Source organism: Pelmatolapia mariae, linkage group LG23, assembly GCF_036321145.2.
Source record: "Pelmatolapia mariae isolate MD_Pm_ZW linkage group LG23, Pm_UMD_F_2, whole genome shotgun sequence".
NCBI lineage: Eukaryota > Metazoa > Chordata > Actinopteri > Cichliformes > Cichlidae > Pelmatolapia > Pelmatolapia mariae.
In genome coordinates this window covers 17,049,237-17,075,239 of record NC_086246.1, presented here as the reverse complement: position 1 = coordinate 17,075,239, position 26,003 = coordinate 17,049,237, and the positions used below count along the sequence as shown (strand labels likewise).

Genomic DNA, 26,003 nt, shown 5'->3' with positions numbered 1-26,003 from the left:
AAAAAAAACAACACTGCAGTGGTTACTGAACTGGTAAAAAAAACACACAAAAGCACCGCTCTTCATCTGCCTGCCTCCCCTGACCCACCTTTGGTAAGCTAGTCTTGCTGTCCATGATGAAATTCCAGTCTTTCCCATTCAGGCTGTGTGCCACTTTGTACTTCCTGACAAATGCCCGGTTATCTGTGGCCGCTCCACTTCCTGCGTCTCCTCCCCTCGCTCCCTGGGTGATGACTCCGCGCACTGTCTTGGCTAAACCCAGGTCCACCTGTAGAGTTTAGATTTATAATTTAATTCAATTCAGTTCAGTTTTATTCATATAGCACCAAATCACAACAACAGACACCTCAATGCGTTTTATATCGTGCGATAAAGACAGTTATAGAGAGAAAACCCAACAATCACACTATGAGCAAGCACTTGGCAACAGTGGAAAGGAAAAACTCCCTTTTAACAGGAAGAAACTGGCAGCCATTTTTTGGGGGGGAAACTTATGCATAAGAACAATGCTTATGTTTTTATGGCAGCTGTGCTCTGTGACTGCGTTTTAACTTAACTAGAAGGTAAAGGTGTATACTAACATCATTGCTTTAAAGTAAGGCACAATAAATGCAAAGTCTACCTGCAGCCACTCCTCTCCAGCTAGTGGCTGCGCAGGAGCAGGGAACCAGCCGGAGCGGCTGGCCACGAGACGGGTGCTCCCGGGATTCCACACCACGTCCCTGCTGGAGGAGGTTGAGATCTGGGCATCGGGGAGCAGGCCGGACATCAGCCCCTGCAGGTCCGAACACGGAGCATCTGGAGAGGAAAGGCAGAGAGGGTTAGAGACTTCTTTAGCCGTTTCCTTGGAAGAAGAGACCACCTAACGCTGTGCTGGTACACATTTTCCCACCGGGGAGCTGTTAGGCTTCGCCGCAGGATCACACTGCTGGCCACTGAGCATTAAGAGTTTAGACTGGAACAAACAGGAAAAAATGAGGTGAGAGACAAGAGAATGGAGGGAAGAGAAAAAAAAGATGTGTAACACCGTGCTACTGCTTCATGTTCAATATGCAATTAGGCTGCCATTAGTGAGATAAAAGCATATGTTAAGTCTGCTGCTGAATGGGCACACTTGTCTGCTTTGCATGCACGCTTCTCACATCTCACATCTAACAAAAAAATACCCTGAGTGCCATATAATGCTGTTCGGTGCATTGTTTCTTTATATTCTGTACAATAGCTCGTCTGCTCATTATGCGGCACACATTTTATGTACATTCGCCGACTGAGAGAAAGTTTTATGTACACGTCAAAGCGCTCGGAAATGAAACTCATTCAGATACGGATGGGCGAGTAGAAGTGAAAATAACTTGCTGAGGGAGTATGTGAGAGAGAGAAATGAGGATTAAGGGGATAAAAAAAAGGTATGATACAAGGAGCGGGGAGACAGAAGTAGAGAGTGGAAAGAAAGAGTGGTGAGGGGGGTGAAAATAAAAGCAGAGAAGGAGACTTGGAGCGGGAGATGACGGCTTGGGGAGGCTGGGAAAAAGAGAGAGAAACGCAGAGATGAGTCGCCTGCAGAGGCAAACAGTGGGAGAGGGGGAAGGACGGAGGTAGGCGGAGTGAGAGACGAGTGGCGCTGGATGAGCGCGGAGGGCGTCGAGAGAGACGGAGGGGAAGAGATGTGGGGAGATGTTAGTTGTGCTGACGGTTTAAGAGAACACAGATCAAAGTTTCATGCTGTTATGTCACCGCAAATGCAGGAGATGTAAATAATGAATAAAAAGCGCAGGAGACGGAAAACGTGTGACTGTGCGTACGTGTTTGCCAGTGGGAAGAGTCTGTGTACATTCCAAGAGGCGTGCCTGCTTCTTTTTTTTTTGAGGTTACGCGCTATATTTAGAAAGCGCCTGTGTGCTGAAGCACCTGTACTGTAAGAGCTAATAGTTATTCCAATAGCAGCTGTTGAGGCTGAGGCGAATCACAGTTTCTGATGTAAGAGTGAACGGGGAGCCATGAATGATTGATCGGTACTCGTTTCTCAATCTAGAGGAGCTCACAGAGCAAAGACGACACATCAAAAAAAAAAGTCTCCAAAACCATGAGAGGAAAAATGGGATGTGGTGGTGGTGGGGGGGTGGCAGCGTTGGGGGAGTCAGAGACAGAAAAGCGAGCAGAGGGGAAGAAGAAGAAGTGGGAGAGCACTGAAAGAAGAAAATGACACTGGTGGTGCCTCTGGAAGAAAAATAGAAGCAGAAGTTTCCTTTAATTAGCCCGAGGGTTGCCATGTTTAAAACACAGCAAGAGGGATTGTGGGAGAGAGTATAAATACACATTTATGTCTGAATGTGCGTGTGTGTGTTTGATCCGGCGCTTTAAGGTTTAGGAAGTTAAATGTCGTTAAAGCTGATGGGTTTTTCTTTTTTTGTTTTTTTTTTGGAACAAGTTAGATTTTAAAACAGTGCTTTGTGTTGGTTGAACCGAGAAGATAGAGCTGGTGCATGATTACTGATTTAAACCCACGAGTCAGGAAAGCGAACCCAAAGTTCTGTTCAAGCCATGAATGCAAAGCGGGATGATTCTGGCAACTGAATCATGTGACACGCACACACGCCCACGAACGCACCTGTAATCTGGCATCCGTAGAGCTCGAAACGGAGGGCGATGCCATTCTTCCAGGTCTGTGGTCGGATCCGAACGAACCGGGCCAAGACCGGCTGCGGGACGCGGTTGAGAACCACCTCGGCCGGATCTGTGTTAGCGTGGAAAATCTGGACAGCAAAGGCAAACAGAGGACAAGCAAAAAAGGTTGGTTACCATCAGGAGGAGATGTGCTGTAACTTAGCTGTGCTGTCTTATTTCTCTTTCTCAGTTAGACACACACACACTCTTGTTTGAACACCCACCCGCAGTGCACAGTTTCGCTTGGCTTCACACACACACACACACACACACACACACATACACACACACACACACACACACACACAGTGGCAGGCCGGACAAAGCAGAGACAACCCAAACACGGATCCAGTGTCACCAGCCCAGCTGTCGATGTGTTTTAGGGTCGAAGGTTCAGCACCGGGAGGCTGGGAAAGCCCATCGAAGGATGAGGTTTCCTCAAACACACACACACACACACACACACACACACACACACACCCTATCGACATCTATCGACTTCCACACACCTCTGCACTGGTGGTCATAGGAAGCTGTGGGAGAGTTGACCTGACACGACAGAACATGATTAGCCGTCGGAGGCAGGAAGTCTGTCCAGGTGGGCAGGATGCGAGTGAAATTCACTTCCTGACGCTTCCACAGCATCAACATTCACTTCTCCCTGAACCGCTCCTTTCCTCCCGTAAGGCAGCGGGGTGGGGCAGTGAGGGGGGAGGGGTCAGAGGGCAAATGTAACCGCGGTGGTCAAGTTACTTCCTGTTGTGGGCAGAAAAGTGTGCAATCGCCTGTGATGCTCGAGAGAATCGGATGGGAACACTCAATTGTGACTTCCTCCTCTTTCCTTCCCCGCATCCTCTTCCCTCCACTCTCGAGCCCACATCGCTCTGAATCCCTTCATCTCAAAAACCTCCATTTTCTACATAAATCTCCTCGTCCAGACCGCACTGTTGATGTCTCCTCACACCTCCCGTATGCCTTTCTTCCTCTTGTTGGCGGCTACTCACTGAAACCGCACACCCAGACGCAGGAAACCACAGGAGCCCACACAAACATGGTCACATCCCACGCACCCAGATAAGCAGGGTGAGTGTCTTTTAACTGAGTGACTGTTAAGTGTCACTCACTCTCTGTTTGTGGTTGACCGTGCCAGCTGATAGGAATGCCGCATCACAGCTACTGCACACAATGGAGAGATGGGAAGACAACTGCTACAAGCGGCTGAATTAAAGATTAAAAGGCATCATGCCTAAAAAAAAGGTCCCTACATGAGTTTTCTTTTACTCTAATTGAGATCAAACCTCAGCACTCTACCACAGCCTTAAAAATTTGATTTTTTGATATATATTGTTTTTAAATCATTAAAGTCTGCTTTCTGTTTGACCCATTTACAAAATTCCCCTAACTCTAAAAAATGATATTCCAGAAATTCCATAACCGATGGGAATACGAGTGATATCATTTCAAAAATCCTTCTCGGGGGGTTTTATTTGATTTTGGGCATGGCCTGATTAAATCAAGTGGAGCTCACACTGATAATACAAAGCGCTGTGAGTGTTTGAACAGATAAGCGGGCCTATCGCTGCTCTATCTGCTGCTGGATCGAGGATAGACAGCTGTTATGTTTACCTAAGAGGCAAAACAGTGGATGTGGTTATGGGGGTTATGTAAACACCAGTGCACGTTCACACAAAGGCGCGTCCACGATGGAGGGCAGGCCTCGCAATACAACCGCCCCATCATTCCCACTCCCAGAGTGTGTGAGACAAAGAGCAGCGGGTGAGGCAGTAAAACCGAAAATGACTGCGGGGGAAAGGAAGCGTGTCCTCAGAAGGATGGTTAATGACAGAAAAAGCGAGGGTGTGCGGGAGAAGGGAGCGGCAGAAAGAAAAAGGTTGAATGGAGGGCAGAGGACATAACTTAGGAATATGAAGGGAGTGGTGACGAGCAGGGAGGAAAAGAACAACGAGCAGATTGACTGTAACAGGAAATACTCCATCCAAGCATTTATCACATAATAAGCCAAAATGAGAAAATTCAGTGGAATTTCCTCATTTGGGAAGAAGCTGGCAATGCTTACTACATTAGAAGAAAAACAAAAACAAGCAAAAAAAACCCTCAAAAAACCTAACGAACACTATTTTTTGTGTAAAGTTCCAACTTTGGCACAAAGTTTACTTTAATAAATGCCACGTAAATAAAACAGCAGTGCGTTTCGGTCAATAGAAGTGGGGAGACTGAGGAATGACTGTAAAATATCTGTGGGCTTCAGCTTCCCAGAAATGTTTCAAAATGCCCAACGTTGCTAAAAGGCCATCAGTCAATGCACTGCAACACTGCCAGCTGCTTTTCTTTCCTACTCATCTTTGGATAAAACCTGGGAATGTGGCCAACATTACTGACACAAAAAGAATAATTTTCTCAGTACGAATCATCTCCAGAGGCTCTTTTTTTTTTCTTTTAAAAAGCAAATTATTATGGATGTGAGTGGAGAGAGAGCAAACTTAGAAGAAAGACAGCACAGAAAGACAAGGGCAGTGAAGAGTTGCCGGTTTGGTCTTTAGCGTCCTCGGTTCTCACGACTTCCTCCACTCTATTGTCAGGATACCTGAGAGGTCTCCCACTCCTCACCCATTACTTCTAAGGTTAAAGGTCAACGGCCATGGGAAGCAGATGGTTGTTCATTGACTAACTCGTTGGTAACCTGGTTACTTTTTCACTAACTTGAAATAAAGGAAGTTGTAGCACAAGAAAAGGGCGGTCAGTGTGGTTGGTGTCTGGGCCACCTCCAATCTGCCTAACAACTGGAATTTTGGGGTTTTATTTTTTAATGTGTGTGTCTATACGGGTCCCTCCCCTCACGTGAGCGTGCTTTCGAGGTGGGCTGAATAATTGATGCTGTCATGTTGTGTCTCCAAGTGAGCCGAGAGTCATTAAAATATAACGAAGACCCCATTACGCGCTCGCATAGCAACATGTGATGGTCAGGCCTCTTTTTCGCGGACATCGGCAGAACCCAGGCACCACGGGTGTTTAACTATTGATGACTTTTGCAGAGAACCAGGTCACCGCGATGGGCGTGTTTGTATTATAGTAAACATCCTCCTGACATTTCTAAGCAAACAGAGTACGGAAATGTAATGTGCAATCTTAAAGCAGGCAAAGGTTTGCTGGATCTCGTTAGAGCGCTTGTTTCTGGAAAGTGAGGTGCAGATGGATGTACACATCATAGCTTGATTCATTTACCATCCATTCTGCGCTTTTTTGGCACACATCTCCTTCCTCTGTCAGTGTTTTTCTGCAACATGATGGCACCAGGGGGAAATGTGGCAAGCTCTCTGCACAAGTCATTATTTGTTTTCCAGCCATTTTTTTTCTTTCTTCGCTCCCATGTTGTTCCCTTGATCCCAGCCTCTTTCTCTGTCCATTACACTTTTCATCCCCCTTGGCTCTCTTCCCCTGTTTCTCACTATGAAGATGTTGACAGTAGAAACTGGTTCCAGCTGGCCGCTCTCTACAACTAGCTCTAAGAGAGGCTGAGGCGAGTGTGTGCGCGCGTGCAAAGGTTGAAGTCGTGACCCTAACACCACCTCCGGTCAAAGCCTCCTGCTTGGTGCCGATGTAACCGATTGTGTCTCGCTGTGTGTCGGCGCACGCACACGCTGTTTTTAATACGCATCAGCATGTAGAATAAGCGGAAAACAAAGCTTGTGTGTTTGTGCCTGAGCTAGTGCTGTGGGATACTACAAATGTGGGCATCGATCGCATACCAAGTGAATACAGGGCCAGTATTAGCGATACCACCTGATCGATCGATATGTCCACCTCTAGCCTGAGAGCTACATGTACAATGGTAATAAAAGGCTATTCTATTCTACTCTACAGTGTGATGGAGGTGCAGGAAGAAAAGCTGAAGGCTGACTTTTCCCCCCTCTCCTCCATGTTACTATGTGTGTGTCAGTGTTAGACTGATTTAGCACATACAGTGCCTTTCAGCAGCACAAAGCTTGCTTAGCACTGGGACGCCTGGGATTTTCTTCACAGACAGGTGACAGCGTGTGTTTTAAATGTTAATTAGTTTGGGCGCGGGAGCGTGCGCGTCTATTTAAACAAAACAAAACAGAAGAAAAAAAATCGTTGCGAAGCTCGCGTCTACGTGTAAGTGTGCGAAATATGCAATTCCTGAGTGTCTTCGCATCTCAAGTAATGAGGCGCATATGTGAGAAATGTGACTTAGAATTAACAAGTCACATGGGTGTCGAATTGAAAATGTGATGGCATGCAGAATATTTGGGAAAAAAAAAAAAAAAAATGACACAAACGCCCACACCTGGTGGTGTGATTGAGGTGATTAATGTGCAGCACTGGTGTGTTTTACATCTTTCTTCATCACTCTAATTTCCCACATTACTTTCCTTTTTCTTCTTAGGAGCATTCAGCCCTTCAGCCTTTGTTAACACATCAAAAAAGCAACGCATCGTGTCAGAGAGCTGTCTTCCATTAACAAACACAGGGAGGTAAGAACCACCAAGCTGGCCCTTTCTTTCACGGGTGATTCATATGTGATGCACAGGCACACTCGTGCCTCAACCTTACACACACACACACACACACACACACAATAATGACACGTCTACACGCTTCTGTCCAAAGCTGCACGAGCTTCAAGCTCACTGTTAAATGACAATTAGAAGAACCAAATCCCAGTCATTACAGGACCCCTGACGAGAACTGAGCTTCAACCACTTAAGGGCTCTTTGGGGGGCTTAGGACAGGCTAACCGGGAGTTTGTAAAACACCAGTGGTGGATTAGCAGTCACGGAAAGATTCAACCGCAGCCTTTGGAGACCAGGAACCTGTCTGACGAGGGTCGCAAAGAGTAAAGCGAATTCTTTGGCTTCACCATCGCAAAGTTCGAGGTAAAAACCGTGGCTGCAAACTCTCCTAGACGGCTTTCTCTGTGGTTGGCAAATACACAAAGAGCAGGTTTTATGTAACGCAATCTGAGATGCCTCTTTATTATACATAAGAGGAGGGAGAGTGCGCAATAAATCCTTGTAGAGTTTGAATTTAGAGCCCTATCATGCATGCAGTAAATGCTGTAGCTGTCGTATTTCTTTATCATCAGAAGCAGATGGTATGCTTAATCAATTCTGCATTTTATGTAGATTAAGTAGTGTCCAATTAGTAAAAGCAGCAGGCATTATTCCCTGACTTTGCCTTCTCAGACTTTTGTTTGTCGGGTTTTCACCATTTTCTTTAGAAAACGCACATTTTTCAGATTTTTTTGTATCTTTCACAGATCTTCAATCCTCCTACTGCCTTTACTGTTTTCTAAAAGCTAACAAAATGCTGTTTTCAAAGCAGTGTAGCACCACCAATATCTCTCTCCCGAATGCAAAATGCATGCCGAAGCATCTGTCTGAATCCGTGTCTCAAAGTGTCCGAGCAGTTTTTGCTCAGACGGATTACCGGACTCAGATTACATGCCGCAGACAGGCACACATCATATACGTATGCGCTCACACGCACGGATCTCCAGACAGGGAGATCAGCCAGAGGTTATTTAAAGGAAGGGAGGGGGTCCTCTCGATTGTGTGTGTGTGTGTTTTTCCGGGGGTTCTAATAAATTGCACAGATGTTGACTTTTGAGTCAAATCCACATTTTGTTTAATAATCTCTACATCAAATACCCCCCACTGGCCCCACCCAAACCAATCACTGGCACACACAGAAGGAGGAGGGGGGGTGGGGAATCCCAGTCTGTGCGGGTAGTGTGGATTAACCCCTCTTTACACACACACCCACTCTTGCCACTCTCTATTTTTTTTGTTTGAAATCCACAGTGACCTTAAACCAGATGTGAGGGACAAGGTTTAAATGCCCTGGAAACAGACTGTCTGCAGGTCACGGCATGGCAACAACCTGCCATAGTGTGTATATAAGTAACAACGAGCAGGTAATCAAACGCACATTTAACGAGGCTCGATCGAAGCACTAAATGGGAGCGATTTCGGAGAGTAATGCTGCGAATCTCTCAAGACGCAAATTTGCTCAGTCCACACCTGGCGGGCCTCCAGAGGGTTTCACAACCCCCAGGTGTGTGTGTGTTTATACGTGTGTGTGTGTGTGTGAGTTAGGCTGAGAAAGATGATAAATAGCAGTCCCAGATAAGGGCACACAGAGGACTCCATTGTTCTTGTTTGTCAGGTTCCCCTCCTCTCTCTATCTCTTCCTCCCTCCCGTTCCCTTTCTCTCCGACTCATGACTGAGGTCATGACTTGGGTTCATAAACAGTCTTAGAAGGGGAAAGACTCCTTCAGGAATTTAGCGTCCGCTGATGCCATTGATATGGCTCTCGAGCGAACACAACAACCTTAGTTGTTTGAGAACATCTCGGAGGTGTAAATGCGGCGTTAAGCGTGGATGCTCGGCTTCACTTTAAAGCAAGCTTTGCCCGTTGGACCATTTCAGGCCTCGTTTTTACTTATAAACATGTTTAATGCTCTACCTTGTGGTTCTTGCCATGGCGGTACACCATCCAGTCCTCTCCATTGGTGCTGACCTCCAGCTTGAAGGTTGTGACGTAGTAGGACTTCTGTGTTTCCTTGGATATGGCACCCTGTGTGGCAATACCGGTCAAAACCTTGAGGAAATGAAGATCCACCTGGAAAAAGGGGGGGAAATGTATAAAACTTGTTTTCATGAACTGAAATAAAATGATTAGAGAATAGTGGCAGAGAAAGCTCCGTAGACTGCAGGATTGATGTGCTCTGGGCTGATGCAGATAGCTGAGCAGCTGCAAGTCTATCGCTCACACAGCAGCAGCAGATTGTGGCCTTCTACTGAAGAAGCCTAGGTGGTACCTATGAGTGTGTGTGTGTGTGTGTGTGTGTGTGTGTGTGTGTCTGTACATTGTGATGTGTGTAAGGGGAGGAATGGCTGGAGGCAAAGATCAATGGCACAGTGTTCGGATGCATTCCTGAAGAGCACCTTCATCAATCACGGCCTTCTTGCCGCTCTCCTCCGCGCTCTGCCTATGCACGCGTTTGAGACAGGAAAGATTGAGAGTGTGGAAGCACTTCCTTATCATCGGTTCACAGTTCCTCCATTCCCTTTATGTGTGAGCACCTCTGTGTGTCCCCCACTGTACGTGAGAGCCTTCTTCACCGAGCCTTCTTCCGCAAGTATCACTGAGAAAAATTTACTGTCACCAGCGAGTTAACGCGTCGCTGATTCAGATATCAGTGTCGACCCGCTCTAGACTTTGTGCCTTAAATCAAATATTCGCCTTCAGATTTCTACCAGAGCAAACCAACTGCATTTAAAAGTTTCTTAAACACCCGGGCCCTCGAGACAGCTCAAATGCGCGGTTATTTATATTTGGTGGCACGGCTCTGTTCTGGAACCTCTCTGCCCCTTCCATGTACATTCATGGAAAGCCTAAGGCAAAGAAAGAAGCAGCACGACTTCTTCCTGGGGTACGAAACAACTGCAGGTGGGCTAAAGCAACTTAAATAGTTGACATTTGCCGACTGAATGCATGAAAGGGTACCAGCTGATCCGTCAGCTGCTGCGAGCTGCCGCTGACATCGACTGATCTCGACAGCGTAGGCCTGCTTGAACCTCGCGGAGTGATACCTGTATGTATTCCTTGTTGCTGTCCTCTGCCGGCGTCCAAGCGTTGTCATCGTTGTTGAGGCGAGCCTGGCGCGGCAGCCAGCGATTGTCGTAAAAGGACGTGGAGGCCGTGATTTGGTCGTCGCTGATCTTCCCCGACTCCATGCCCAGTGCCATGCTGCAGTGAAATGCTGACGGGAGAAGAGGGAGCAACGTCAGCTATGTTTGCATTGAATATAACTGAATGTAACGGTTTAGCAGACATGAAAGAGAAGGCATGAGGGACACAGAGCTCAAAAAAACAAGAGGCGTGCAGTTAAACTCAGGCAGACACAAAGAGAAAGGACAATGAGAGCGGCAGAAAGCAGCCCAACAGGTGAGTGAAGCTAAATTGAGGTTGAGTTAATTTATATTCTAAAAGAAAATAGTATGAGCCCGCTTCTGAGAAATCATGCTCTCTTAGGAGAGCGCAAAATAGGCTGAGAGGGGCGAGGGAGCGCGCCGAGATTGAAATAGCATTAAAGCAGGCACGGCTGAAGAGATCGAGAGGGTAAGAGGAGAGGAGGAAAAAGAAAAAAGATGAAGAGAGAAAGACGAGTGTCAGCAGAGATGACAGAGACGAAAGCGGTGAAAGAGAGAAAATCGAGTTGGGAATAAAAGCAGGTAAGCAAACCTACACTCTGTACACACAAATGCACACACACGTGCGCTCTTAAAGTGATGGTGCACTCACAGTCGGAGACTTCTTTTTGTGTCATGTTGTAGCGGGCGGAGAAGCCGTCTTTGGCGACGGCCATGTCGGTGTGGAAGGAGAGGGACAGCAGGCCGGAGGATGATTGGATCTCTGGGGGGATCTTTGTCCCGCAGTACCGGCCAATCAGAGGAGCCACTGCACACACACACGAAATTCATGTTTATACAGTCATATTGCAATGAAATTATAAAAAAAAAACCATTCATGCTGTTATTTTGAAAAACTCAACATTTACTGCTTTTTCTGTATGATGCTACATTCAAGGAAGGAAGAAAAATCAGAAAAAGCATGCACATGTGATAATTACTATAAGATTTACAAAATTTTTTTTAAAAAAAAAGGAAATCCAGCACTGCAAAGACAGGTTTCCAGTGGTCATGCTGCTTCGGTAAGTGTTGTCTAATGACTCACAGCATGCCTCTCCTCCATCTCCCCTTCCTCCATTCATTCCTCTCTCCCTTAACTCTCCTGTCCATCCCTCCATCTGCCATGTGTGTGTCTCAGCCAGAACCCAGCAGGAGAGGGAATGGAATCCCTTGCTTTAATGCAAGCTGCACTGGGATCAGCTGCAGACAAGCACTCACACACGCATAGACACACACATGCGCGCACGCACTCACAAACATTAAGGATTACAACGGTCTCCAGACACAAAAATTCTTTACCCTTCCGCCTCGTCTCCCGTCCCTCTTTCACGCCCGAGGAAACTCAGGCTCACTGGAACTGGGTTACACTTTAATTTGCTCCTAATTCTCAACTTTGAATGGTATAAATTGTTTTCAGCTATCAAAGCTCCGAAATTCAAGGCTATAATTGGAATTTTAAATCCACTTGGATCCCTTCTTAGCGACTGAAAATGGAATAATTAGAGCAAATCCTTGGTTCCCCCCAACCCTGCTTCATATTTTCAAAAAGAAAAGGAAAAAAAAGAGAGAAGAAAAGGAACTCAGCAAAGCGAGAGGTGAGAAATGAACCACTCACCACTACTAATGTGGCTTTCATCAGCTACAGAGCAACTAGCATTACCCTATGGCGGTCACTATCAAAGCCCCTTGATAACATCCTCAAATGTTTTTCTCCCCCAAACCCCCTCCCCTTCCCACTTTCTGATCTCGGCTCTTTGCATACAAGCAGATACTCATCGTGGCTGTCACTCTCGCTCACCCTGGGGAGGAAGGAAGTGCTAGGTGATAAGGATGGAGGACAGGGAGGAAAGTACAAGGGGGGGTTAGGAACGGGGTGTTATTATGGAGAGGGAAGAGAACCATGGGAACAGATTGCTCCTCAGGGGTGTCCAGTCCCCCCCCATGTAATGGGATGGACTGTACGGTAAGAGCGGCTTACATCAAAGAGAGGGATGCCTGCACAGGAAATTGAAGGCTGCTATGCAGATTTCTGTGTAGGAATGTGCATGTGGAAATGTGGCCGTCCACGCACGTTAAAAGGTGAGGACAGGGTGTCTTTCCAGTGTGTCTACACTCATGCTGAGATATTCTGACATCTGTTTGTGTGTCTGTGTGTGTCTGTGCGCTCACCTTGTGGCAGACCGTCCCACACGTCCAGCCAGTCGTACTTGCAGTCACCCTCTCCGACCAGCAGGGGGTCGTTCTCGAGGTCGAAGGTCAGGAAGGTGAGCGTGATGTCCATGTGGGGCGGGGCAATGATCATGTAGGAGCATTCCAGATTGTGAGGGTATTTATCCGGGAACCCCGGGGACTCGATCATGCCGGAAGGGTTGGTGAAATTGCGGAAGCAGAATTCCGAGCCTAAGCAGACACACAAGGATAAGAGGATATTTAGAGTCGGGAGTAAAAAACAAAAAAAAACCCCATAATGGTCGCATTACGAGCAGGAGCAATCGATCACGTGGCGGTATCTCATCTGACTTGCAGAAGGTGTTTCAGAAACTCATTCGTCACTGACAGCCCCGCTGGAATTTTACAGTAGCTGCGGTGGTGAAAGGACACGAACGTGCACGACTCGTGGCTGTAGATGGAGGAGGGAAAAAAACCCAACACAGCGAGCAAATGCTCAACTGGGCATTTCTAATGTTGCATCATGCAACGCAAGCAGGCTTAGAGCTCTTTTTTTTGTGCACGATCCCCTTAAATTCATACCACCTCTGTGCTCTCAAACAATGACAGTGCACTCCAAAACCCAGCCTTTACTTCAGCCCTTAAAAAATTCTACCTTTAAAGACTGACCCCTGCTTTAGAGCACATATTTAAAATTTTACCCTTTTTTTGGGTCTCATTTGCACTCTGTATGTGCGCGTGTCTTTCACTTTCTCTCGCACACCTCGCTCATGCATACCACAAAAGTTGTGTAATGGTTCTAAGTGGGCCCTTTGCGGCAGCTCCTCATTAGCTATGCAGATTTATGCGCCCTGGGCGGCTCACCTTGAGCGGCAGCAGCTGTGTGGCTCAGATCATCTACCCATCAGCCACTGCTCCGCGGCCCACTGGGGAGCCTGAGTCACGGCCGAGTGTTTATGGACCGGCACATCAATGAGGCGGGAGAGAGCTGACAATCCAGCACACACACACACACACACACACACACACACACACACACACACACACACACACACACGGCAAATAGACAGGTCTTCACACAAATGTCACACGCGCTGCCTCATTCATAAGCTGTGTTTATTTTCCGAGCCTGAGTTCGCTCACCCTTTAAACAGTTCTATCTTTACAATGCAGGCTCCGTTCAGTTGTACATCTTTATGCATTTCTATTTTCATGCTCACCGGACACACACACACATCCTCATGTGGCAATGCTGCTAAGATACGTGGGACAAATCGTAGCTCTTCCTCTAGGACTAAAGCGCACTTAAACTGGACATCGTGTGTTTTTTTCTTTTTGCTACTTCTCTCCTGCTGAAATGACTCGTTGAAGGTAAATTCATTTAAAGACGCGTTTCACTTCAGTTTCCTTTCCCAGACAAATGCGCCTGGCCAGTCACTACCAGCAAGGAAAAACAAGCCTAAGCTAGAAGCATTTTTCCCATCGTTGACTCCACTGGAAAGCAGACTGGGAGGTCAGGTTGAAGAGGCTCACGGGAGGAGGCATCTGGTGGATTTCAAACCTGGGAAAGCGGCGCCGCATCCAGGCAAGCACTGCGCTGTCTCAGGGAGCTGCCAGGGCTGCGTTTGATAACCAGATTCATATTCGTAGAGGCGGCGTTTAGGAGCACAGACGCGTTAGTGGAACATTCCTTCTGCAGCATTCCTCGGAGGCACCGGTTCTTATTATCAGGCGGCCCTATGAAAAGCTGAGGGGTCGACTGTGCTGCTCTGACCCCACCTCCTCTTGTCTACACTTGGTAATGGCAGAGAGCTGACCCTAATCAGCATAGAGACAGAGGGAGGAAAACCCAGGAGACGTATAACATATCTCTATTTGTATTCCCCATTTTGCGAGAGATTCTTTATATCCCGTTTTTCTCTCATTTCCTGCCAAAGCCTCACATTTAAAAAAAAAGTGCTTACATATATAGCTGAATGCAATCATGCATATATCTTCCTATTGATTTACCTGGCACCAATATGTTCATGTCACAGTTGACAGTTGAGATGTTGACAAAAAAAATGTATGAATCTTCCCCCCCACGCGTTAAAAGCAGGCATTCAACCCCTTGTGTTGACTCCCACACACACCGCAACATCAAAACACCCGTGGATCAGTTGCCTGGCTGCCTATACGCACACACAAACACACACACAGAAGTAGGGATGCTGAAATGTGAGGGTAATTTACAGCCAATATCTCCCCATCCCTTCAACCACTGACCTCAGCTCTGTGTGTTAAGTATACAGTTATCATGTAGGAGTAAGCAGCATCAATCTGCATGTGTCTGTAATGCGATCATAACGACAGCAAATGAACTGCGCAGTACGCATGAGTCACATCTCCTGCGAATGCTCCTCTTAGCATGTACGTTTTTGCTCACACGTCCCGTTTCTTGCTGCCTGTTTTCCCTCTGTGTGTGCGTGCATGAAGGTGTGTGTCTGCATGTGTGAGACCCAGTAACACACTGGCCTTGTTTCTCACTGGGTCACAGTGCAAAGCACGTCTGCGGAGTCCTGCTGGTGAAATCTTCAATCTGAGCGCAGCTTGACTCCATCGCCCATCCAAACACACCGTGTCTGTTACTCGAGGAGCGGTCGCCCTCGCGCGACGTCACGTGCCGATGCTCTGCCGAGTGTGCGCGTATGCACCTTCTCTTTGCGTCACTGCTCATTAGCTCACAGTGTATGAACACGCCAAAAACAAGTCCCCCTCTTCTCCTCCCCCTCGCCCCTTTCTACCTCCCTCTGTCACCCCCTCGGCCCTCATGTCTTAAAAACACACACACATGCCTGCGCACACACACGTGCCTGGTTGGTGCTTGCATCGCACCATGAGCTGCCATTTGGCGAGAGCTGTCTTCTGGCAAGGAGCGGGAGGTCATAGTGTGAGTGAGTGAGAGTGTGTGTCAGTGTGATGCGGGGTGGGGTGGGGGTAAGAGGGCGAGTTGCTGGGTAGAAACCACTCGATTCTTGCACATGAGCGCCTGATGTAGTAGCAGCAGCTCCACACGTTGTGTCAGGGCAACCCCTTTCCTCTCCTCCTCCACCCAGCGACGCGCCGGGCCTGTGTTCATTCACTCTTTCAACCCTCTGTCTCGCCTGGCGTCGACATACAACTCTAGCTGAGGGCTCACCTCTGCGTCTGCCGCACATCAAAACCTGCCTCACCCTCTTCTCTCTCACCTGCCTGTCTCCGCCTGACATACATCCCACTCCTCGTATACAGTCGCGAGCAGATCTCTCGTGTAACCTCCCCACGCTTGAGTTCGGCTCACGGTTTCCATTGAAGAAAATCTCTCCCGAGGCATCCGGGGAAGGGCTGTGTACGTGCATGCCTGCGTAGATGTGTAGCGGAAGGGGCACGCTACACAAGGGTGTGGGGGGAAGGGTGGAAAACCCACAACAACAAAAACAACAACAACAACAACAACACTGTGAACAACTGGAAGACCCAAGAAAAGGAGAAACAGCATTCTTGGCATGCTGTGGTTTGACACTTTTATATATCCGGAGAGACAATTCGAGAGGAATGTTTCTTCTTAGACTGATGCCTCTGTTATGTTGTTGTTGTTAAATGAATTACCATTATCAATTGTTTTTCATCTTCAGCACACACACACATACAAAAAAAATGCAGATGCCAAAAAAAGCCCTCCTGCTGTTTGTGATCAAAGCCGTTCACGCGGTTGCTGATAATGTCTCGTTATTTCATTCCGGGTACGCGTTTTTCCTCATCGCTGATCAGTCTTAAGCGCTCTTGTTTTTTTGTGCTTGATTTATTTATTCATGACTTTAATTCACCTTTTGCTGGTTAATTACGTGAGCGTGATTTCGGCAGTGGGATGGGGCTCATGGGTTTTTCAGGAATAAACACGTTGCAATCAGCCGTAACAGCCATCACTGACGCGTCCAATCAGCATGATAGCATCAGAGAGACACGCAAGGCCAGTGTGTTATGTCTGGCACTTGGGCGGGGGTCCCTGCCGTAGGCTGCGCCCTCTTCCACCACCACCCGAACCCCCAGATGCCACAGAAGCGGTCAGCAGCGGTCATGGAGGAGACCCAATGCCCCAAGGTTCTCTATGCTCCCATCTTAACACTGGATTGGCTGCCACTGTTTTTCTGCCCCCACTGAGCTACTGGTGGGCTTTGGGGAAGGGTGAAATGGGGGCTTCCATCATAAGTCTTCCCCTTGTAGCCGTGGTAACAGCATCAGCAGCACGTGACTTTGTGTGGGGTGGTAGTCAGGGCTGTATAAAGGGTTAAGCACGCATGAGTAGGACCAAAGTAGGCCACAACAATAAGGGGGGAAGGGAGGGGAGCTGTGCACTTTCGCTGTACAGTAGGATTAAGGCGTTTGCGCACTGTATGTGTGCGTGCATGCGTGTGTGCATGAGTGTAGTGGACTGAGGGATAGATGGAAGACCCTGGCTCTTCTTAGGAGGTGAACTGAAGGGTGAAGGGTTATTTGGGACAGATGTAGAGCCAAAGGTCGACTTGTGATCCTCAACGCTGCAAGTGATTAGCTCTAACTGTACTGTACCACGCCACTTACACACACATAAACCACACACAAACACACACAGTGGCAGTGGCACAAACAGATTGCTTGTCCAATTCAAAAAACCCCTGGAGTAGCTACAGTCACTGCTTATGTAATAAGGTTGAATGAACAAAACAAAAACAAGCCACAGTATCATTAGTCCAATGCAGAGAAAGCAGGGCAGGATATCTCTCTCTCACACACACACACACACACACACACACACACACACACACACACACACACACACACACACACACACACACACACACACACACACACACACACAGAGTCAAAACCAGACCTGCACTGTCTGACTTCCAGACACAGTGTGGTGGGGTCAGCCTCAGCTGTCTGTTTAAGATGGGGAGGAAGCTGAAGACACGCACACAAACACACACGTCTCCCAGCTGTTTGCACAGATTTCTATCTGTCAGGACGCACCCTTTAAAAACACACACAGACCCATAAACACAACCTCCCAACCTCGACACTGTACACACAAACTGAGTTTTGTGCAGCTACATTAAAACAGACTGGACTAAAATTAATTTTCCCATCACCTCCCAAAAATAAAAGCGCGCAAAAATGCACAACGCCTAAATCCGTTAAGAAGGGTAAAAATAACGCTTGCACAATTGCCACTTCTCCTCTGGTAAGTAAACACATCTCAGCCTCGGATCTCTGTGTACCCGTTAGAAGTTGTAAGCTGTTTAGAGGGCCCGGGCCTGCCACGGTAAGACAAACAGCCATGATGAGAGAGCGTGCAGGCGCTGGGAACGCCGTAATTAACACATGGCCTCAATCACGCATCCTGAATTCATTTTCACTCTCTGACTCACTCCTTCTTTGTCAGTTTGTCTCCCTTAACCCCAATCATTTTCCCTCTCAGTTTGTCCCTCTCTCTCTACCTCTCTGTCTCACACACACACAAACATACGGGTCTCTCTTCCCGCCTCCACATACAAACATACATAGAGACAGACAGAATCTCGCACAACAAGCTGAGTGGAACCACCCACACATGCAGCCAGCAGACACCTACATGTGCTCGCACAGTGACACCAGCTCTTACACCCCAGTATTTATACCAGGATCTTGTTAAAGGCACGGCAACCGCATCCCCCCCACCACAATCCACCAGCCTTCGATCCATCTATGCGTGAGACAGATGCAGTCAGTTATACCGCCAGGGTCTGAGCTCGGTGTCCTCGGTAACATCAAATGTGGGTCACACTCATTTGACACAAAGCCAGGGACATTTCTTCAAAGGTGGGAGGTGAATTAACGAATTCTTTCTATTTTCGTGGTTTTAAATCAAAAAGCATTTCCAGACCCAAATCAGGAGTTACCTTTAACTGCTGCAGAGACAATACGCTGGCAACTCACTTGTACATAAATCTTGTTCCCCCCGAGGCCACCTGACCAATTCACCTCGCCTCCTCCCACTACAACTCACACACACAAATACACAAGCGCCACTAAAACAAATATACTTCAACCTTGCCCGCAAAGCGCACTTCACCTCGTGCACTTTGACGACTTTTGAGAAAATTCCATTTCGCCACACGCTCGTCCCCATCAATCTCCTCGCCTCTGCCTCCGCTCATAAACCTTTGACCTTAAGTCAAACTCCCAAGTAGCCTCGGAGCTCTTTCCATTTTCCATCATCCCACAATAACCCTTCCCACACCCCAGTCTTCCTAACGGCCCCGGAGGAAGTGTATTCTTGCTTCATATAAGAACGCATTCCTCACGTGCTTTGAGGCAACTTAAAAGTTGTTGTTTTTTCCTCGCTCTGTAAGTTTTGCCTGCATGCCTGGTCCCCTCTGCTGAAGTAAATTACTGGGAAAGTGATGGGATGAGTGATTGCGGGTTTTGGGCCGCTGAAATGAAGGCGAAGGAGGTGCATGATGACAAAAAACCATTAACTTGAGTGTTTTTGTGCAGGGGAGCCTTACGTTTGATGAAATATGTCCCACACATAAACTGTAACAAAATGATGCACACTGTTTTGGGTTTTTGTTGTTTGTTTTGTTTTTCATGTAATATAAAATATTGCTTGAATTGCCCAAAAAAGTCTGCAGAAAAACAAGAAAATGAAGAAAAAACACGATGAACTGTGTGGCGTTATTGACTTAATGTGGCACTAAACAGACCCAGCTTTAAGAACACAACCCGTTAATGCTTCCTTACCTGTTTTGAATATCTCGTAGCGCAAAGAGAAGCCGGCTCCCTGATGGGCGTAGTCGGAGACAAATCTGATTTGGAGGGATGGCCCAGATGAGATAATTGGCCCTGGGGCGATGTTGCTGCAGTGCCGCCCCAAAACATCGGCCGTCTCTGAAGTTCCATCGCGGATCTCTATGAAGTCGTATCTGAAAAGAATAAGAGAAGTGAATTAGATTCTTTCCTGTTATGTTAAAATGTTTTCTTAAAAGCATTCCTTAAAAAAATCCTAGGATGCAGCATACTCAGAGTTTAATGCACCAGGAAGGGATTAAGAAAGGTAAAGAGATAAAAGGAGAAAAGTAGAGGGGAGATAAATGTAGATAGTTATGGGGTTATGCAATCGGCTCAGCTAATAAAAAACAGACAGGTGTGGATCTATTTACCGTCAGAGTTCAGCCTCAGGACAGAATACACAGAGCGAAATAGTTAGGAACACAACACAACTTCAAGACACAAATAAACATCTCTGCCACACCTCATATGTGCTGCTTCCCCTCAGCTGTATTCAATAAATTTAGCTCTTATGACCCAGTTCTGCTTGAGACAACAAGCTCAGATCCCTCTGACATCAGCTCGAGGTTAGCTCTCGCCATTATACCAAATCTTGGATAACAGGAAAGAAAATGAAGAGAGGGCTGCGTTTGAGCAGAACGTAATTGAACAAGTGGCTGCAATCTGAGGGTGAAGATTGGGGCAAATGGATGGATTTGTTAATAAGAGGCGCAAAAATAGGCAGGAGCTCATGAAATAGCAAAAAGGTGAAGGCTGGGGGGATGATGACATTAAGGTGAGGGAGCGGAGAGTAAAATCGGTCCAAAGAAATGCACAGGCACCTTGCTTATTAGCTTACACATGCTTGAGCTCTTGGCTCATTTTGACCTTTGACTAGCCAACTGACCCTGAACGATAAAAGCAAATTCTCAACTGGCAGGCTACTATGCGTGTGTGCGCGCGTGTGTGTGTGTGTGTGTGTGTGTGTGTGTGTGTGTGTGTGTGTGTGTGTGTGTGTGTGTGTGTGTGAAAAACACACACAAAGAGGCAGCCCAACCAGCTGATCCAAAATTAACCCCGAGTGTCACTCCTGTGCCATTATTAGACATAAGCGGCGACACAGAGTCACAGAGTTCAGTCAGGATCACTCAAGTCAAAAGAAGATTGTTATTTCCATCCATCCGTCTGTCCTGGGAGCAACAAGACCCACCGCGATGATCATGTGGGGTACAGGATGAAAGAAGAAGCCGGCTTGGGGTGGGTTGCAAAGTGGCTTGCAGATGCACCACAGCTGCAGGCTGATATTTAGTATCTGTTTCCCTTTAAGGAAAATACTACATGGATGGATTTTACAGCATCAAAGTTTTCCAAATTTCCACTTTTGCACTTGTTTTCCACAAGGACACAAAGTTTAATGCAGATATGTAGTTTGTAAGAGATATCACACATAAAATATGGGTCTAAAGATTTTTCATTGATATTCATGTAGGCAAAAAAAAGTCTCTATGAATGGTAAACTAATTTGGTCTCCTTAGCTCCCTTAAAGGCTAGCGAATACTACGCAGTGTATGAAAACACAGCCCTGCCTTGGACAGCCATCATTAAATTATATCATAGCTCTGCTGATATGATAAAGATGGAGCTAGTTCATGTTTTGGAGCTGAAAGTGAATCACCAGGTTTCAGGATAGTAATTTTGGGTTGTGTCAATACTAGAAGGTGTGGAAATCTCCATGATTTTTGCTTGTTTCTAACTCAGTGCTGGATTACTGTTTTAAAGCAAGTTTCAATAATTTTCATCCAAATTGCATCTGAGAGGAATCTGCACTTTTCTATCTCTTATATTCTCTTAAGCATGAGCTTGTTTTGCTGCTGTATGCGTGCAAGATTTGTGTTGTTATTGCATTGCAAGTTGTTGCAACTGTGAATAATTTCCTTGTAATTTTATAATCTATCATGATACTCAATCGTGTTTCTCTCTACAAGTGTCTTTACCACACACACACACTAGACACAAAACACTGGGTTTCCCAATGTAGCTGACTGCATTGCTGCAGGCGCCCTGCAGCTACACCCTTCAAACATACAGGCATGCAAAACGCACTTGCTTCAATTAGTTCGTGTAACAAAGCTGTCACAAAACAACAGGGCTGCTGTTGTCTCGCTAATTAGCGTGACGGGTTGTTTGATGTTAAAAAATCATCGCAGATGACTCCGGGTTTCGGAGCCGCGTTCAAACTCAGCATCTCGCCAATGTCCCGAACAGGTAAGCGCTTTCCCCCCCCCGCGACTTCTCTACAATGAAAAGCGTTCAGAAAAGCTGAGACAAACCAATCAGCTCTAGGCTGTGGTTCTTTGTGGAATCTCACCACTAAGACTGCTTTTGTGCTGCCTGCTTGGAATAAAACCTGGATTAAGTAGAGTCACTAAGCCTCTTTTTTGGCTATCGCATTCCTGCAGTGTATTGATTCCTATACAGAGCATTCAAGCTAAGACTGCTGATGGAGGGATAATCCCAACCATATTAATCTAGGTCAGAGTAGTACATGCACAGGTGAGGCTCGAAGTGTGAAAATGCTGCAATGAGCCTGCAATATCGCCACATGAAAGCATCTGACCAACAAAAAGAACGTACAGGACGAGGCGAGTTAATTAAACCAAAAAAAAAAAAAGAGTACAAAGGACATGCACTTTGGGAAATAAAGGAATCTCAGGTTTGATTTGGCCTCGGGAAGATTTTCAGGTCATGGTTTCAGAGAATATTTTAAAGCCGAGATGAAGGTAAGAAGGTTTATATATGAGGCAAAGGAGGGTTTAACGAAAACAGTGCCAGAGTTGGATTAGGGGGGAACTGCAAGACACACAGTTTCTGAAGCCTGATCCGTTTACTCTGGTCGCAGCCAGTTGATGGGTTTGTGGACTTGCAGCTTTTTCATTATGTTCATTTCAAGGCTAGTTGTTGGCTTCTGCAGAACTTCGCACACAGCTATGTTACCTACGGGAAGGTGTTTAGCTAAAACTGTACTGACACACCTGTTAGCTTGGTTGGATCGAGGTGGGATCACATTCATGCCACGAACAAACTGCTCTGGAGTCCATTTAGAACCCCACCAAAACCACCTCCTCCAAAGGGTCTCGGTTTTGGTCTGCACTCGAGTGGAATTACTGTGTCCACTTCTGCACAGGTGAACCAGAGTCTGATTTAAACCGACCAAACACGGCTGGTGTGAAAGCAGCCTTAGGCTAAATAGCATGATAGTCTGATATTGCTACACCTCCTGAACCGGTTTCAACAGTTTCACTCTCTCTGCCTCGCTCTTACCAATTTTTATAATTACTTTTTTAAAAATTAATAAATCTTAAACGTGTATCTTAAAGTTTCAAAGGTGCACTGCGACATGTTTCAGCCTTCCTGCACGCTCCTCCAGTCTAAGCTTGTGATGACGACTGGGGCTCAAGCCAATCTGCACAAAAGAAGGCCTGAAGAGCTCTCCTCCTAGTAAGTAAAGAAGCTGTTGTCCAATACTCTTATACGTGTCTTGGTTGTAATCCTGCATTACAGAGGCGATCGTAGAGGCTTTAGTGGCAGGCTCCAACTGTGAGTCTGCGAGAGCCGCGGCCATCCCTTAAGTACGCCTGCTTAGGGCTGTTACTGACACATGCTTTAGGGAAAACACACACTCAAAACATGTGCCAACAAACACACAAAGACAGACGTGTACACAGACACACGCCGACATAGACAAGCACATGCGTGCGTGTACACACTCGATGCTGCATCACCAACGCCGAGGATAAAAGGCCCGCGAAAGAGCTGAGAGCCTAATTAGGTTTTAATTGATTTTGGAGTGGGTCTCTATCCTTCTCTCCCCTCTCCCTCTCTCCTGTCGTGGATTAGCGTCAGTGAGTGAGTGTTCCTCAGATGTGATTATTGACCTGTTCGCTCAGCCTCTCCCCAGGCTCTGATGAATACTTGCATGAGGACCTGACGTGTGAGAGCCCACTGTCTGTCTCTCCCAAGCACACACTTGATTGCATTCCAGGACACTGCGCAGACACACACATAAATCATTTGCACATGCGCACTCGCACATCTGCGCCCATGAAGGTACGCATTAGCGCCGCGTCCCGCTCTCTCACACACACACGGAAGCAGAAAGCCCCCATCCAGATCCAGATTCCTCTAGGAATTGCTTTGATTCAAACTCCGCCTTTCTGTCTGACACCATCCATCCCCAACTTTCCGTCTGTCTGGTGTCTGTCTAGGTCTGCACGACCAGCCCTGTGTTAGGGAACCATTATGAGGGGCAGCAGTTTCACCCTCCCTCATTTCCCCTATAGAATATAGCTGGAACAGACGAAGAAGGGTTAAGGAAACTAAAAACCCTTAAAGGCCAGTAATTCTGCACCAGTCCAGACACGTCTTCTCTTCCTCTGATCTCATATATCACGACACCCCTGCGCCAAAACAACTAATTGCCTTTCACACATTTTGCTGTTTGCTGGGGACCGGGGACATTTCCTGCAGGCAGCAGTGCCTCAGTACAACCAAACGCAGGCCCAAAGCGAGTATACATACACACCACAAAACAGTGTAAAACTCTACATTGACACACAGCAGAAACTGTAAAAATAGGCTATAAAAAATCGAGAAACCACTAAAGACGAAACTGGTACGAGCAGTACTGGATTTCTTTTAAGAGATGCCAAATTGGGTGCTGACAGTATCGTAAACAATGAAGCTGCTCTGGAAGATTACTATACATGATGACACTTTATCTAAATTACTCAGAGCATCCTTTTCTGAGGTTTACGTAGCAAAGATTTATTTATTGTCACATATTTGACAATAATCAGTGCCATTAAACAATGCGAGCTGTGCTTGTATGGCACCTTTTAGCCTTACTAGAGGAGAGTAGTAGAATGACTATTTATGTGAAGGGGCAGATTTAACAACCTACCTCGCGAAGAGTCGATGGTCCGCCCTATTCGCTATCATCACCCATCATTTAGCAGGTGTTACTGTGAAATCTGGGAACTTCTCATAGCCAGCATTAATCTTGTTGTGTTCATTTAGGCAGATCTTCTAAGCAGGAGCTTGTGGAGAGATATGAGGTTGCAAGTCTTTGTAGGTGTTAAGTCTTTTTGCAGAGCACTGTTTGCTTATATATTTATAGGCCTTTTATGCCTCTGTGGCCTTACTGACCCTGCTAGTGGTCACTATGCAATAATGTGCAGTCAGTCCGGTCATTCCCCTTTAGGGATCTGCTATATACATTTACAGTCCTTGCTGGTACCGTCCTCCTGCATCTTTTGTGAAATCAGCACATGAGTTCTCATCTAACTACCCTTCTGTAAAAGAGCTAGCTTTGTGTATGTGTTTCATTTAGTTTATTCTCAGTGCCTACACAAAGCATTCTCTGGGAACTTCAGCATTATGTAAGAGATTAACACGTAATTTGCCACGGGTGCGTCACTGTCTCCTTGATTTATTTTGTTTATGCTGTTAAAAGGGGAACAGCTGTTCTCGAGCATCAGGAAATCAAACTTGGCCGTACCCTCAGACACTCGGGGCCGTCGGCTGAAATGATTTCCCCCCTTCCTGTTGCCTGTGTTTCTCCACCCGTTTTTTCTACTTGTCAGAGCTCAGAGAAACCTCAAGACCCCGATCCAGTAAACAATGAGGCGCTGTCTTTGGCTTTCTTTCGTCCGCCTCGCCGCGATTTACACAAGCAGAGGCAGAAATTAAGCAAAGGCACACACACCCAGATATTCACATATCTGAACACACACTCCCTCCCACCCGCAAAGGGGACTCTAATAAGCCATAAGTGCCTCTGAAATATTAACTAGATGCTGGGAGCGAAATCCCAGCAGATCCGCGGGGGCCTGCCATCTTCAATCTAGCCCCCTCCAAAAAAACAAACAGCACTTCTCCTTCTCATCTCCTCATGCCTCGCCGCCCTCCCTCTTGCTGTCCATCATGAGTTCATGCTTACAGATGACTCGGGCCAAACCACTGACCACAGACTGTCTAGGCTCAGCCCCAGACCTTCTAGTGCAGCATCGATCGGAAGCATCAAACTATAAACGCTGTCTGCACTGAAGCCGTGACCCTGCTGACTCTCGCTGGATGCGTTTCACCTCTATCGAAGCATGTTGGCCGTTGTGCTTTCCTCGCGCCGCGGCGTAGTTCATCAACTCTGATTACATTTGTGACAGATGAATACAGAGACAACAGTGCTGCAGCTGCACCGGGCTATCCTAATCACATGCTGGGTTTTTACGGTTAATTGTACCAGTTAGCCATTATATCATCATTAAATCCCGGCAGCTGTGTTGACTGCTGGACGCTGATGACCATGATTGTGTCCTAACTGCAGGCCAAGTGCCAGATATTGACAGATATGATCCTGGAACAACTCCCTCCTTTAGCCATGACCTCTGGGAGCTCATCTGTCCTTCCTTTCATCCTCAGCCATCATCCTTCCCTTTCCCTTTTCGCGTCTTCTTTACTTTCCTTCCCTTCTGGCTATTGCTGATCATTTATAGATTTCCCATTACAAGCGGAATACAGACATTGATCCCACCCCTCCCTCGAGCTCTAGCAAAAAGGTGATATCA

The 26,003-nt window shown here is 46.8% G+C and overlaps 1 protein-coding gene across 1 annotated transcript in view; it reads right to left on the bottom strand.

The window, feature by feature from the left end:
* nrp2a (neuropilin 2a) overlaps positions 1-26,003 on the bottom strand; it is a 61,579-nt gene that overhangs the window by 21,697 nt on the left and 13,879 nt on the right. Inside the window, exons 3-10 of the mRNA XM_063465984.1 lie at positions 19,354-19,535; positions 12,571-12,801; positions 11,015-11,170; positions 10,303-10,472; positions 9,173-9,328; positions 2,609-2,753; positions 623-798; positions 89-268 (exon numbers count right to left, since the gene is read on the bottom strand). Coding sequence (XP_063322054.1) covers positions 89-268; positions 623-798; positions 2,609-2,753; positions 9,173-9,328; positions 10,303-10,472; positions 11,015-11,170; positions 12,571-12,801; positions 19,354-19,535 — 1,396 coding nt within the window. The remainder of the gene's footprint in view (positions 1-88; positions 269-622; positions 799-2,608; positions 2,754-9,172; positions 9,329-10,302; positions 10,473-11,014; positions 11,171-12,570; positions 12,802-19,353; positions 19,536-26,003) is intronic.